Source organism: Meriones unguiculatus, chromosome 21, assembly GCF_030254825.1.
Source record: "Meriones unguiculatus strain TT.TT164.6M chromosome 21, Bangor_MerUng_6.1, whole genome shotgun sequence".
Lineage (NCBI taxonomy): Eukaryota > Metazoa > Chordata > Mammalia > Rodentia > Muridae > Meriones > Meriones unguiculatus.
Window position 1 is genome coordinate 16,178,271 of NC_083368.1, and position 13,986 is coordinate 16,192,256.

The window sequence follows — 13,986 nt, forward strand, 5'->3', positions numbered from 1 at the left end:
AAAACCAAAACCAACCAACCAACCAAACAAACAAACCACAAAAAGGTTGCGAGAGGATTAAAGAGTACATCCTCATACTAACCTCTTGCATTCACAAGTTAACATAGGCAAGTACACACACAAACACACACACACACACACACACACACACACACACACACGGAGGCAGTGCACAAAGGCAAGTGGTCTAAGAAGCATTTCCCTCAGAGCCTTTCTCTCTCTTCAGCTTGGTCTCCTCTGGTGTCTACTTCTTTCAAAGCCGATTTTTCTCATCATGTGGTGCCATTTATGCACCTGGCAAATCATCATGACAGAGATGAACATTTCAAGCTACACTTACTTGACAGTCCTGGAGTGACTTTTTAGTGGCTGAGGGTGGCTTCCTTGGACACTACACACACACACACACACACACACACACACACACACACACACTTGTAGGATTTTACCTAATTTGTAGGAACTAGGTTGGAAACGTGGAAATCTAGGAGATAGCTGAACCCAGGTTATCTCTCATGCAACAGACAGATCCTTTCCTAAATCATGGTCTCTTGAGATGCTAACCACATCCCCTAATGTAAGAGAGCAGGAAGAGAGGCTAAGGCCACCTCCTCAGCCGCCCCATCGTGTCTTCATCCAGCGACCCCTATCACATTTATTCTCTGAGTGATGCCTGTGCATTACTGATTACTGATCAGCTAATGTCAGCCTCATATTGCTGGAGGGACCTTTGGTGTCACCAGGTCTTTAACTCCGAACAGGAGCCCAAGTGCGCCCCTCACTCACACCAGAAGCCCAAGGTTGAGCAGCCTGGAAGGAATACCAGGGCCCTGGGTTTCCCCTGCAGTGCCAGATCTGCAGCCAGTAGCTCCGAAAGTCCCAGAGCACATGGTGTGTTCGCCCTGATTTTCAGGTCCGAGGTACTCATTTCCTCCCATGGTTTTAGGACTTTGGCGCTCACTGAGGATCAAGGTTTGCTGTGCAACCTTCGATGAAGCTGAAAAGAACCGGATCGTGGAGGAAAGCCTGCACTTGCTACGTCATTCTGGACGAGGATGGGGGTTCCCAAGCCGCAGGGAAACGGCGATGCGCGAAGCAAGTGCGGTCACCCGAGCCACTCACACTCCGGGGCTTCAGTCGCGGCGTGGTTGGGGTGTAGATGTGTGTTTCCGGGGGTCAGACCTAAGCAGAGACACTACAAAACCCGATGGATCAGAAATGAGCTCCGGGCCAGTCCGGAGTCGGCTTAGCTTGAGACAGATAATGCTCAGCGACCACCCCTGGGCGGCGTGGGCGGCGTGGAGTGGGACAGTGGCGCCGCACGCCGCTCACTTCCTGTTCAACGCGCGCGCCGCCTTCCACCGCCCAGCGCTCCCGGAGCCTGCGTCGGTGCCAGGCCCGGCCCCTACAGTTCCCCGGGTCTCCGGGGACGCGGCTCAGAGGCCGCCCGGAGCGGGCGCCCTGCCCCATTCTCCCCTAGGGACTGGGGCGCGCCCTTCGGCCCGCAGAACCCAGCCAGCCGCTGCCACAGTTCATTCCTGCGGCCACGCGCCAGCCCAATTGCGAGGAGCTTTCGCCTTTGCACCTCCTCTTCCCCCTCTGCCCTCCCTCTCGGCAGAGAGGAGGCCCTCCGGGTCCCAGGCTCCCTGCCGCTTTATTGTGCGGCCCAGGGTTATGCCTTTCTCTCCTAAGTGTCTTTCTCTGACCACCGTTTCCAACAAGGCACAATCACGGGAAGGCTGTTTTCCAAATTGCTGTTGCTAATTGCACCTGCCTGGCCGATTACCTCTGGGAATCTGTGGGAGGAGCCGAGAGGTGGAAAATGTTGCTTTGCTCTGCAGAAGGAGGAAAACTTTGTCACCCAACACGAGACTTGTGCCACGCGTAACCAAAAGCAGCACGGGCCGCGACTCTGCAACCGATGGTTCCGTAGGAGAAAGAGGACGCTCCAATCCGGCATTCCGCTGACCGCCAGCCCCTCGGGTGGAGCCCCGCGTGTTACCTGCGCCACCCGCCCTCCCCGCGGAAGTCCCCACGAGGTGTTTTCAGGGTAGAAGGACAGTCATAAAAAGCGCGCGGCTCCAGTGTAACGGCAGCAGCCCTGGGAGGCAGTGAGGGGACCGAACCCCGGGGACGAGGCACCGGAATTAACTTCTGGCTAAAGTTATGGGAAGCGCAGCCATGGACACCAAGAAGAAGAAAGAGGTTTCCAGCCCTGGCGGGAGCAGTGGCAAGAAGAACCCTGGCCTGAAGAGAAGATCACTGCGAGTGCACATTCCGGTGAGTCCTGTTCCTGGAGCTCCAGACTCCGGCGGCGCCTAGGCGGTTAACACGGGACACCCTGCGCGCGCCGTCCTGTCCCTCCTGTCCCTTCGGGAGGCTGGAGAGGGGGAGGGGCAGAGCCCAAGCTGGGCCGCGGAGCCCGAGGTTGGATCTTGGTCCGCACTCTCACGGAGCTACGGGACTGTCTGGAACAGGGGCAGGGGTGTCTGCGGGGAAGCGGGGACGCGGGGACGCGGAGCGCGCACCCGGGTGCGCATTGCCTGGTGAAGGACTGGGCGTAGCCCCGGATCCGGCCGGTGCGGGTGCTGGGGAGGGGTGGTGGTGAGTCGTTTTGTTTTGTTGAAAAAGGATGGTGTAGACTGCGGTTCTGTGTGTTGGAGGGGAGGGGAGAGGAGAGAACGGGACGAGCTGTGCGCCACCGCCAGGGACCGAGGAAAAGGGTGGTGGGTGGGGACACTGCGGGGGGCCACGGTGTGGCTGCACCCACAAATGGCTATCCATCGCTACCCCAATTTCCTCAGGGTGCATGTGAGTCACAGCTGAGGCCCCTTTGCGATGCTTCTCTTGGTTTGGTTCCAGGAATATTTTGGGTCTCTGTGGATTTTGGGGGTTTGAGGTACCCTCGTTTATACAGGGCTGCTGCTAACTTTAGCCGAGATCACGCTGCCACCTTGGTTGGACTTTGGTGACATTGATTTAGCCAGAGGGAGAAGCATGCAGAGTAGCTTGCTCACAATGCTGAGCATCTGTCTCATCCAAGGGTGCTTGTTCTCCCCTCCCTAGATGGGGGAGCAGGTCGAAGGAGGTGTGCCCCAGCCCTTAGCTTTACCCAAAGGGAACCCCTACTTGCTTACATCCTGGTGGTGACCAGGCAAAGGTTTTCACAAACGCACATGCCAGGCAGCTCAGTGAGCCCCACCCCCTGCCAGTGCTGCCTGATGGCATCGACACTGATCCCTGTCATAGCACAGGGCTTACCAGCACTCATTTTCGCCCTGAAGAGTAAGTCGTAAGCCTTTCCTTTTGGGTTTGCCCCAAGCTCTTTCTGTTAGATGCCCCCTATCTTCTTTTCATTCCAGTCCAGGAGGGCAGTGCTGAGTAGAGAGACTTGGGGTTTGGAGCCCCACACGGCTAATGGGGGTGCTTCGGGGAGCAGTGGCCATCTGAGGCCCAGGGTGACCTGAACATATGGGAAAAAGGGGTTTTATTTGAGAAAACACTCCTTATTACTTGCCCATGAAAGACATCTTAAAACTATTTTTAAAAGTTAATTGCTGCTAAGATCTGTTTAACACTGACCTTTTGAGCTGGCCCTTTAACCATTCAGCTTGTCCTGTTTGTCTCTGAAAATGGTGCCAAGTTTTGTCTACTTTGTAGAGAGGATGAAATAAAATAATAAATAGGGAAAGTCTTGACAGTGTAAAGTGCTGTGAATTCATATGGTTATTATAAGCATACCAGAGTACAAGAAAGAGGCCAGGGCATGGTGACTAGTCCGGGCTAGATAGCAGATGGATCTCAATAAAAAAAAAAATAATAAATAAATAAATAAATAGTGGCATAACAAGGAGAGAGGATGGAATGGGGGAAAGAAATTACTGCCCATTGATAAGCCACTTTGAATTGAGGCCAAATGGAGCAGCTGATTCCCCCACCCATGTGTATTTGTCATGAGAGTGGGGTGATGTGTGTGGCAGAATAGGGCAAAATCCAGCACTAGCTAAGGGACTGATAGGTGAATACTGAAAACCAGAGTCAAAGTTGGGACATTCTAGCATGTTCTTGGCATGACCCAAGCCTAAACTGAGAAGCCATTAAAATGTGAGGGACAAAAGCTCACAAGAAGTAGCCAGAAAGGCCAGCAAAATGATATACTTTGGTAGGCTTCCAGGGGTCAGAGTCTGAGGCCCCTCTGGTGAGGGAAAGTGGTTGGGGTATGCTCTGAGGAAGACAAGAAGGACCTGAGCCAGGCAGGATCTTGTATGACACCGAAGCTCTCAGAGACGTTGGCTTCTTCACCTACTAGGCATTAGTGACAGAATGCACATGTTCCTGGCCCTCTCGGGAGAGGAGCTCTTGAAGTCCTTCAGTGTTGCTGGAGGCTAAAAATGGAGCCAAGAGCAGCAGGCCAGTGGGAAGGTTGTGGTGGCACAACTGGGCTTGAGTTAGCCCATTGCTCAAGACATGCCTGCCACATGCTGTGTAGCTAACAGGGCAGTCTTGCCCAGCTTGAGCCCACAAGGCCCTCTGTGCCGTGCTGGTGATGGGTGGGCCTGTGACCACGCTTCCTTGCAGAGCATGAGAATAGGAATTGTTTTCTGACACTGGGGCTGGAGGACCAAATGGCAGTATGCTCTCTGTCCCTCTCACCACAGAAACACCCTGAATGGCAGCCTGGGGAAGACATTCAGTTTTGACCTTGACCGAGACTGGTTTGTGCATGCCCTTTGATGGCTGGAGTTTAGGGCAGGGGGTTTCAAAGCGTGGCTCTTGAACCAACTTAAGAGTAATAGCATTGTTTAACATGCTTTGGAAATATCAAATCCTAGGTGTCAGTTTAAACCTACTGAATTGAAATTGCTGAGACAAGACCCACAATTCTGTTACTAAGTTCTTCAAGGGATTCTTTATGTCTCGTGGGGTTAAAAAGAGTTGGTTTCTAGGTTCCATTTTTTTATGTTCTCATGTCATTGGTTCTTTGTGTCATTTGTTTTTCTATCCCTCTAGCCTTCCTTTCATCTATTGACCATCCATCACTGTACTGGCTAGTTTTGTGTCATCTTGACATGAGCTAGAATCATAGAGGAAGGAGTCTCAAATGAGAAAAAATGCCTCTATAATGTCCGTCTGTAAGGCATTTTCTTAATTAGTAATCAATGGGGGAAGGTCCCAGGCTTTCCCAGAGCTGTGGCCCAGGGCTCTATAAGAAAGCAGGCTGAACAAGCTGTGTGAGCAAGCCAGTAAGCAGCACCTTCTGTGGCCTCTGCATCAGCTCCTGCCTCCATGTTCTATCGCTGTCTGAGTTCCTGTCCTGACTTACTTCTGTGATTAACAGTGATCTAGAAGTGTAAGCCAAATAAACCCTTTTCTCCCCAACATGCTTTTAGTCATTGGGTTTCATCATAGCAATAAAAACTCTAAGACAATCACCTGTTATCTTCCTAATTTTCCAAATTACCCATGTATAAATTGTCCATCTATGTATCCAACCACTCACCCATCATCTATCTAATCATACATCCAAACATCTATCTATCTGTCATCTATCTAATCTGTACAAATATTCGTGTATTTTCTTCATTCATCTGTTTATCAATGCATCAATAGTCATGTATGCATGTTACATACATGTGTGTATTCCTTATCTGTTATCTCCATCCATTAATCAGCTGCCCATCTATTTCTTTCTATCCATTCATCATCTATCGTTCATAAATCATCACACTGTTCCATCCATTTTTTAGAAGAACTGCCCTTTCACTACTGATTGTTTGACAATGACAGAATATTTTTGGCTTCCAAGTAAAGACTAACCAGCAGCTGGAGGAGCCCAGTGTGAGTCAGCCTCTTCATGCTTCAATGCCTTCCCATCTTGGGGTATCTGTGGACATAAACTTCTAGAGGACCCAGCTGTCAGAAGCTTCAGCTGTTCAGTGCAGGTCCCCAGAAGTCTTGTGGCTCCAGGTTTGTTCACAAAGCCTAAATACTGTGTCTCAGCATCTTCATGTGAGAGGTCTGGCCAGTGAATGTGGGCACAGCATTCCCACTGAATGTCAGCTGGACACACCACCCGTACAGTTGAGCATTAGAATCCAATGGCGACTTTACTCCCACCTTGTTTGTAATGTGTGTGTATATCTGTGTGTTTATCTACTATCTGACAGAGTGTGTGGATATACTAAAATTCACATGCTTAAACAGTACATAATAAAATCATGTATGTATCAATTATTTAATGACATTACTTAGATCTAGAGGTTTAGTTATTGGTTTATTAACTGTACTCAAGTTCTTCCCACTGTGACCTATGGCCCTCCTGTCTGGAGGCACTCTGTGGCTCCATGTCCTGAGTCCTGAGTCCTGTTGTGACCAAAAGACTGGAGAAGCCATTTGAATTGAGGTTGCCTGAGCTGTCTGCTAGACACACAGCCACATTGTCCTCCATTGCCTGCTGTTGTGAAGTCACCTGGGCACATGAACAGGGCTGTTGTGGCCTCCACCCCAGCTAAGTTACCAGCTGACCCCAGAGGTCAACCAGACCTTGAGAACTTTCAGAAGATGTAGTGGAGAGAGAGAGAGAGAGAGAGAGAGAGAGAGAGAGAGAGAGAGCTTTAAGGCTCTACAATCTGCCATATTTGAAAGCAGAAAGCAGGTGCCGATGGTTACCCTTACCCTTGTATAGGGAGGTAGGGGCCATGGACATCTTGGTGCCAGTCCCCAGGCCTTGCACTGTGCCTGCTATATAATAGGCTTAGCATAAATAAAGCAAGATGCAGCTCTGCAGGTACCAGACACAAGAGCAAGCCAGGATCTTCCTAGTCTAGCATGTACTAATGTTCAGTGATCTTAAGTACAGAATGACTAGAACGTATACCCAGAGCAGGACCGATGAAAGCATGGCAGAGTGAAAACTGGGAGGAGGCAGAGATGCTCCTCATTCTCCTGATGGCTGTCTGCCCCCAGCCCCAGGATGTGAGTCTCAGAGGCTACACTGCAGGGCCAAGAAGTGGTGTTTTAGACAGAGAAGGGTGGCTCCCAGAGCTGCCCCACAGTCTTCATCACACACTCAGGTTTCTCCCAGTCCCATCATACTAAGATTTCATGGTGGAGGGAACAGTGCAGGGGAGCAGCAGAAAACAGGACACAAGGGCCCCTCATGGCAAGGCTAAGATACACTTCACTTGCTCCCCAATGCCTGCATGCGTGTCCCTAGAACAGAGACATTGGAACAGAGGAGGTAACATTTTTTATCATGCCTCGCAGGAAGGGACCACATTGGGTTAGGTTTTTGGGTCTGTTGTAACTTAGCACCACACTCCAGGTGATGTGCAACCACAAGAACCTACCTCTCTTGGGTCTAAAGGCCAAAAGTCCAGTGTCAAGGTGTTAGCAGGACTCTATCTTCCCTACTATCCCCAGAGGAGGATTCCCCTTGCTTGTACTGCCTAGAAGCCCCACATCTCTCGGCTTGTGGCATTATCACCCCAACATTGCCTCCATCTTAGGTGGCCTTTTCCCCTGGGGTTAGTGGCTCTGCTCACCTGTCTTCCTCTTTAAAGAAAGTCAGTCATAGAGGATTAGGGTCTACCCTAATGACATCACCCTGGTTTAGCTCCTATTTTAAACAAGGTCACATACACAGGTGCTGAGGCCTAGAACTTCAACAGATCTTTTTGGCCTTAGGACTCTGCTTCTCAGACTGGGGATAGTGTGGCTCATTGAGCTGCCATTTCTGCACCTTCCACCTGGCACAGGACCCAGAACACAGGCTTGAAAGGATTTGTAGTCACCCTACCTGGCAACAGATGTGGAGTTCTTTATCTACGTATCCAGCAGGTCATTTCCCTCTCTCTCAAAGGTCAGCCCTCACCCTGTGGCATCCTTCCTCTTTGCTTTCCTGACACAGAGGAGGTCACTATAAGACTGCCCTCTCAAAGGACTTCCATGCCCAAGGGCTGCTGTGCAACAAGCTTCCTTCAGTGAGGACAGGGTTTTGCCTCACAGAAAAACAGCTAGGGATCCAGTGCTACTGAGAGCAAATTGGTCTCTGTTGAACACTCATCAGCAACTTCACTGCCCAACTAGAGAACACCAAAACACCAGGGCGCTGGCAGGAGCCTTGTGGTCCAGATACTATCCCATTGGTCTGTGGCAAGCCATGAGTTGGCAGAGAAGGCTTCCTGTCAACAGGAAGTAAAGGATGGAGATTTAGTTATTTTCAAAGTAGGTAGAGGAGAGACGAGTACAATTTGAATGAATAAGCAGTCCAGCTGGAGGTGCTTCTCTGCTTGTGGGCCATGCGTGGTGAGCTAATGTTTAACCATTTCGTTGGCTCTGGCTACACAAGCACACCATGGGTGGCAGTGGAGCCCTCTGAGAGTTCCCTGTGGTTAAGCCCAAGGGACATGACTCCCCTCTCACGTGGCTCCCCTACTGATCTCTGAGTGAGGTCACAGCTGATCAACCAAGCAAGTGAAGGCCTGCTCTAACCTCAGTGCTCAGCGCTTCTTTATCAGTCGGTGCCGTATTCCAACAGATGCTGACAAGTTTGGGACTGTTGAGGCCGGTGGGATAAGAAAGAAATGGGCAGACTGGGTGTTTCCTGGGTGGTTGAGTTTGTTTTTCATATTTTAAGTTAAAGGAGGTGGACACAGAAATGGAGGAAGCCAAGAATCCTAGAGCTGAGAGGGTGAGACTCTTTGCTAGGCTCTTCCAAGTGTCTGGAGTGCCCACAAAAGCAAAAGGTGCCAAGAAACTGAACATCTCTGGCAGAGAGCTGAGTGGATCAAAGGGGAGGATATGGGAAATGGGAGAGAAAACAACTGCCAAAAAACAGCACCTCAGAGCCCATTTATTTTTCAGAAAGTTTTCCAGGCCATAGTAACTGGTTGTAAAGTTTCCTGAATGAAGTATGGGCCGAGGAACAGATAATGACAAACAAGAAGTGTTTTCACGTCTTCCTAGTCAGTCTAGGGTTAGTTGATTGTCTTGCGTTCCTTCAATGGTAACAGTACACAGCCCTCAGTGGAGACTAGGAATTGCAATACCTTTTTCTAGGTTTTATTTGAGGAGGGCCATTGAAAGAAAATAGAGAAAGGCATCTACACAGCACAGGGAACCCTAGGAAGAGCACCAAGTGTGGAAAATAAGAGGTCAGCTGCATCAGACTGCCCACTTGCCAGTAATATGTCCTTGGGTAGAGGAAGACTCCAGGACTCAAGCATCTGCCTCCATCACCAAGCCACTCTCTGGTAGTTAGAGCCCATTTCCACCAACGGGAACCAGGTCTGAGCAGGAACAGAAAGTAGGTGCTCAGTGAGAGTAACAGTTTACTTCTACTGCAACTGTTCACAGCATTCGTCAGGCAGGGACAGATGGACCACTGCGACAGGGCACGGGACAAGGGAACTCAGCTCCAAGCTCACACATGGAGGTCTGGACATGGGGTCTGCCCATCCTTATTCTTGAATGTAGTCTGTGCTGCACTGTTCCATGGAGGTCCTTGGTCTTTGAGCACCACAGAGTCCAACAGATTGGTTCTCCAGCTGGCCATGCCTTCCCTGCATCCAGGATGCTCTTTAAGGGTCTTCACATGAGTGTGGGAGAAGAGGTTCTGGGGGAGCTGGTTCTCCCACACGTAGGCATTTGATAACATCCTGTTTTTACCAGCAAAGATGAGTGAGTGTCCAAGGTGGTATTTTGGCCCAGGAGAAAAGCCAGCAACAGGAGAATAGAGAAGTTATTTGTCCCCACACCATTCTTGCTTGTTAGATGTAGTCTGAGATTTCTGAAATGACCTTTGGGCACAAGTAATAAAATATTCTCAGCTGTACGACAGAGAAACACTGAACAGTGGTACCAAACAGTGTAAGAGAAGAACTTGGCCAGCTGGCCTTCCGTTGGATTGCTGAGTAACAACCAGGAGAGGAGGAAGGGCGTGTGGTGCTTCCTGGGAATCCACCATGGTCTGCTCTCCAGCTAGTGGCAAACCAGGGTCTCAAACTCAGGTCTTCTACTATAATTGAGGTCTTCTCAACTCAGGTTGAGAAGAGAGGAATTCCTCAAGGCTACAGGTGAGGCCAACTGCCTGGCCCACGTCCCCTGCTTCTTGATTAGAGGTCAGGAGACAATAGAAGAGTTCTGTTTTGGGTTGGCTCAGAGCAACAGTTGGGATAGAGGTGAGCATAGCCCACGCTGCAGTTGGCCTGACATATTTTGGGCTGTTCTACATCTTCTATGGTCATGCCAATGCTAGTGCTCAGGAAAGGACCAAGGCAGAGTCCTGGGGGTAGCAACACTGGCTTTGGATTCACTGCTGTTGGGAGGTCAAGGGGGCACACTTGTCTCTGTTTCTTGTTAAACGATGGCGCAACCCTTCAGTGAACTGGGTTCCCTTGCTCAAGGTTTTTCTTGACCCGTGAGTATCCGCTTTGGCCTTGCAGTGGAAGGAGGAAAGAAGAGCAGACTGAACCAGACATACAAGCAGGCTGTGTTACCACAGATGTCCCAGTCAGCCCCCCAGGGACATCCTGGAAGTGGGATGCCCTTTGGAGTTGCCTCCAGATGGAGAAGGCTGGGCCGCTGTGTTCATGATCCCCGTGAAGAGGAGAAAACTTTGGGGAACATTAGCAGCCATCTCTTCTGAGCCTACTTGTCTTTGGTGTATCCTCTGGTCTCCTTAATCAGACCCTGAGCCTCTTCAAAGATGGCTTCTCAGGGCAGCCCAGAGAAAGCGCCTCCTACTGCCCTGAAGCCCTGGTGCTAGGGAGTGAAGAATGGACTAAACAAACCAAGACTGTCTCTGAGAATCAAAACGTGTAGCTGTCTTTAGACACTAATTTCTCAAAATCTGAGTCTTGTGAAAGCCACTTTTTGGAAGAGAGGGGCCAGGGAAATGGCTCAGTCTGTAAAGTGTTTGTGATAAAATCTCAGAAGTCCTGAGTCAAATCCTTGAAACCTATTGTGAAAGGCAAACTAGGTGTGTTGACAGTACTTGAAGAGGCATGGGAAGACAGATGGCTGCCAGCCAGCCAGCCAGCCTAGCCAAATCAGGGAGCTCCAGGGTCAGTGAGGGGTAGAAACAACTGAGAAGACACTCAGGCTTGACCCCTGACCCTCTCCATGCACACATACACTCACCTGTACGCTCATGAACTTGAGCGTGCACAGTAGCGTGCTCGTGTGTGCTCACACAGCCACACACACACACACACACACACACACACAGAAAGCTCCAGTGACTTAATGAGAATATATATCTTGGTAATATCACTGTGTCTCTATCTTTTCTTTTTTGTTTCCTACCTAGGAAAGTTGTTTGGGTCGTTTGTGCAAGCTAATTGACAAGAAACAGCACCGCTACTCCGCCAGGGGCCATTTTGGTGACAAGACCATCCTTTTGTTGGACGCTGGTCTGGCACCTGGCCTAACACACAGAGGAGGGGGTCCTGGGGCCAAGAGCCGGGCACCAGCCCTTATGCCTCACCAGCTCCAGGAACCTCGAGTTCCTGTGCTGTGGGAGGAGGGAGCAGCCACCTGCTGGGCTCCAGTAGGGACTTGGCTGTCACTCACGGCAGATCCTCAAGAACAGAACCTTGGCGTGAGCAGGGAAGTGGGACGGTGCCCACCCACTCCACAGCAGGTGGATGTGGCTGGGTGAGCACACACTCGGGGAATCAGGCGCAGAACCACAGTCTCAGCATGTTTGTCCCCTCGACCTCATGGCCTCTGACTTTGGTTCCTGGTACTAGGGAGCTAGTTTTCTTACATGCAAAATGTGAATAATGATCCCCTCACGGGACTGAGAGTGTAAAGTTAAGATTCCATACTGAATGGGCAAGACATGGAAGTTCTAGGAAGTGTTTCCCTCACTGGAGAGCTAAGGACACAGCTGGGGGGCTGGGATGGCATTTGTGGTGGAAGACACTGTCAGTTGGATATGCTAGTACGTGCTTGGTTTTATCCAGTATAAGGCTTTGGCTGGATACATTTCCAGATTTATCTGGCAGCGCTCCTTACTTATGCTGAGATAAGCCCAGGGCCTAGAGAAAAAGCTGCCTTGAGTTGTGGGATGAGATATTAAGCCCTAGCTTAGCGAGCATAGAATTATGTCCACATTGCAGGAGCTAGAGGGTCACATCATGGGGTGCTATTACAGGAGCTGGAGTGACTCTCGATGTACTGGGAGGTTGTGGGGACAGTCACAGGCTGGGGGGAAGCTGTGAAGACACAGGTTTCAGGAGAGGGGCCTCACCCCAGTCTTCATTCCAGCACACTGAATTGAGAGTTCTGAGAACTCAAATTCCTGCCTGACACCACAATATGGCTTCTGCTAAATGGGTACAGGGGACACTCACTTGTCACATGAGTCAGCGTGAAGCACAGTGAAGAGGGGCCAGGCTTAGCCCTGGGCAGGGAGTAGGGCTGTGACCTAATGTTAAATAGCAGCTTCCACTGGGAATTGAGAATAAATAGGCTGGCACTAGCCTGGGTCAGGGCAGCACTCTTTAATGTCTACTCCCCTGCCCTTATCCCTAGGAGGTTAGTTCTCTGCGTTGGCTCACTTCTGTCATCATCTGAGCACATTTCTGTCAGCTGCATGTAAAAATGGCACCGCACTGGGCTCAGCCCTCAGGTTCAGGCCTGGGCTCCTCCCTCCCTCGCTCCGCCAGCTTTACAGAGTCACCCCATAGGGCCAAGCTACTTTCCCCTGTTCTTTGTCCCAGGTTTTGTTGTGTTTACACATCAGAAAGGTCTGGCTGTACAGAGTTGAGTTCGCTACCTTGTGCAGCCGGGCTCGATTTGTAGCTTGCTCCCCACCTGGTGACCCACTGGCTCCCCAGTACCACAGCTCCTGGGAATCGAGTTTGCTAGGAAGCACCGGCAGTGTACCTTAACTTCTGTCTGCACTGGAGTCTTTGGGACCTATCTTTCCCAAGCTGCCTGTGACGGGCTTGAGAAGTGGCCAGCCCCTTGTCATTGGGTTTCTAGAGTTTTCTTTGCTCTGAAAGGTTTCTAAAAACTGGATCGTTGAGGCCAGGGATGTTCTGGCCTGCTGTCAACTCTGACTAGGATAAGAAGGAAAGGTCACTGGGGGTGAACCTAGTACCACCCCATTCCAGGGTTTATGTTTCTTGTGTTGTCACAGCCCGCATCATCTCATCATGGACACTGCCTTAGTGTCTACCGAGGCACCTTCGTTTACAGGATCATGCCAGATACATTTCAGCCTTAGAAAACTCAAATCACAGGGTGCTTGGAAGTAGCCATGGTGAACTGAATCAGCAACAGGCATGGTGTGGCTCAAGACCAGTGGGGAGGCAGAACCTTCCGTTTTCCCTAATCCTTCTCCATCTTCCTCAGAGTATGGAGAAGAGAGGACAGGAAGAAGAGCAGTACAGAGTTGAAATGTGGGTGAAGCATAGGTGTTTAATACCCGTCCAGACTGTCAGTCCAATCCTGAACACATGTCTTCATGTACCTGGAGACTAGCACATGTCAGAAGACACCAGGCATGCATGAGTACAAATTTAAAACGGTCTCCACTTTTCTTGAAGCACAGGAGCTTCAGCTGACTTCTTAATCAGGTTGGTCAAGGATGGGGAGTGTGTGAGATGGGTATGGTTTCCAGCGCTTCATCAATCTGGTAGCTGGTTCCATTGATTGTCAAAGTCAGACAAAGGTCATTCTGCAGAGACTGAACGCCCTGGGCTACCCCTTCCACCACCACCTCTCTGCATGGCCTGTTCCATCTCAATAGTTGCCACGTGGGTGGTACTACTGTTGTTTCCATTATGCAGGTGGGAAAATCTGCAGACGCACCCGCACGGTAGGGGCAGCAAGGCCAGGCAGCAAGCCGGAGCCGTCTGGCACCTGAGCCCACATGCTGAACCACTGGGCTGAACAGACAGATGGTGCTGGAAGGCAATGTGCAACCTGAGAAAATGCGTAGAGGGAGGAAGGTGTTTATCGCCAGCAATTTTT

The 13,986-nt window shown here is 50.5% G+C and overlaps 1 protein-coding gene across 4 annotated transcripts in view; it reads left to right on the forward strand.

The window, feature by feature from the left end:
- The window catches only part of Prkag2 (protein kinase AMP-activated non-catalytic subunit gamma 2), a 366,379-nt gene that overhangs the window by 112,063 nt on the left and 240,330 nt on the right, over positions 1-13,986 (forward strand). For 2 of the 4 annotated variants that reach the window (XM_021657793.2, XM_021657796.2), the window contains exon 1: positions 1,653-2,280. The exons of the other annotated variants lie outside the window; for them this stretch is intronic. In XM_021657793.2, the coding sequence (XP_021513468.1) occupies positions 2,167-2,280 (114 nt within the window). In that variant the 5' untranslated portion in view covers positions 1,653-2,166. Of the gene's footprint in view, positions 1-1,652; positions 2,281-13,986 lie in introns of those variants that run through there. 4 annotated transcript variants of the gene reach the window in all.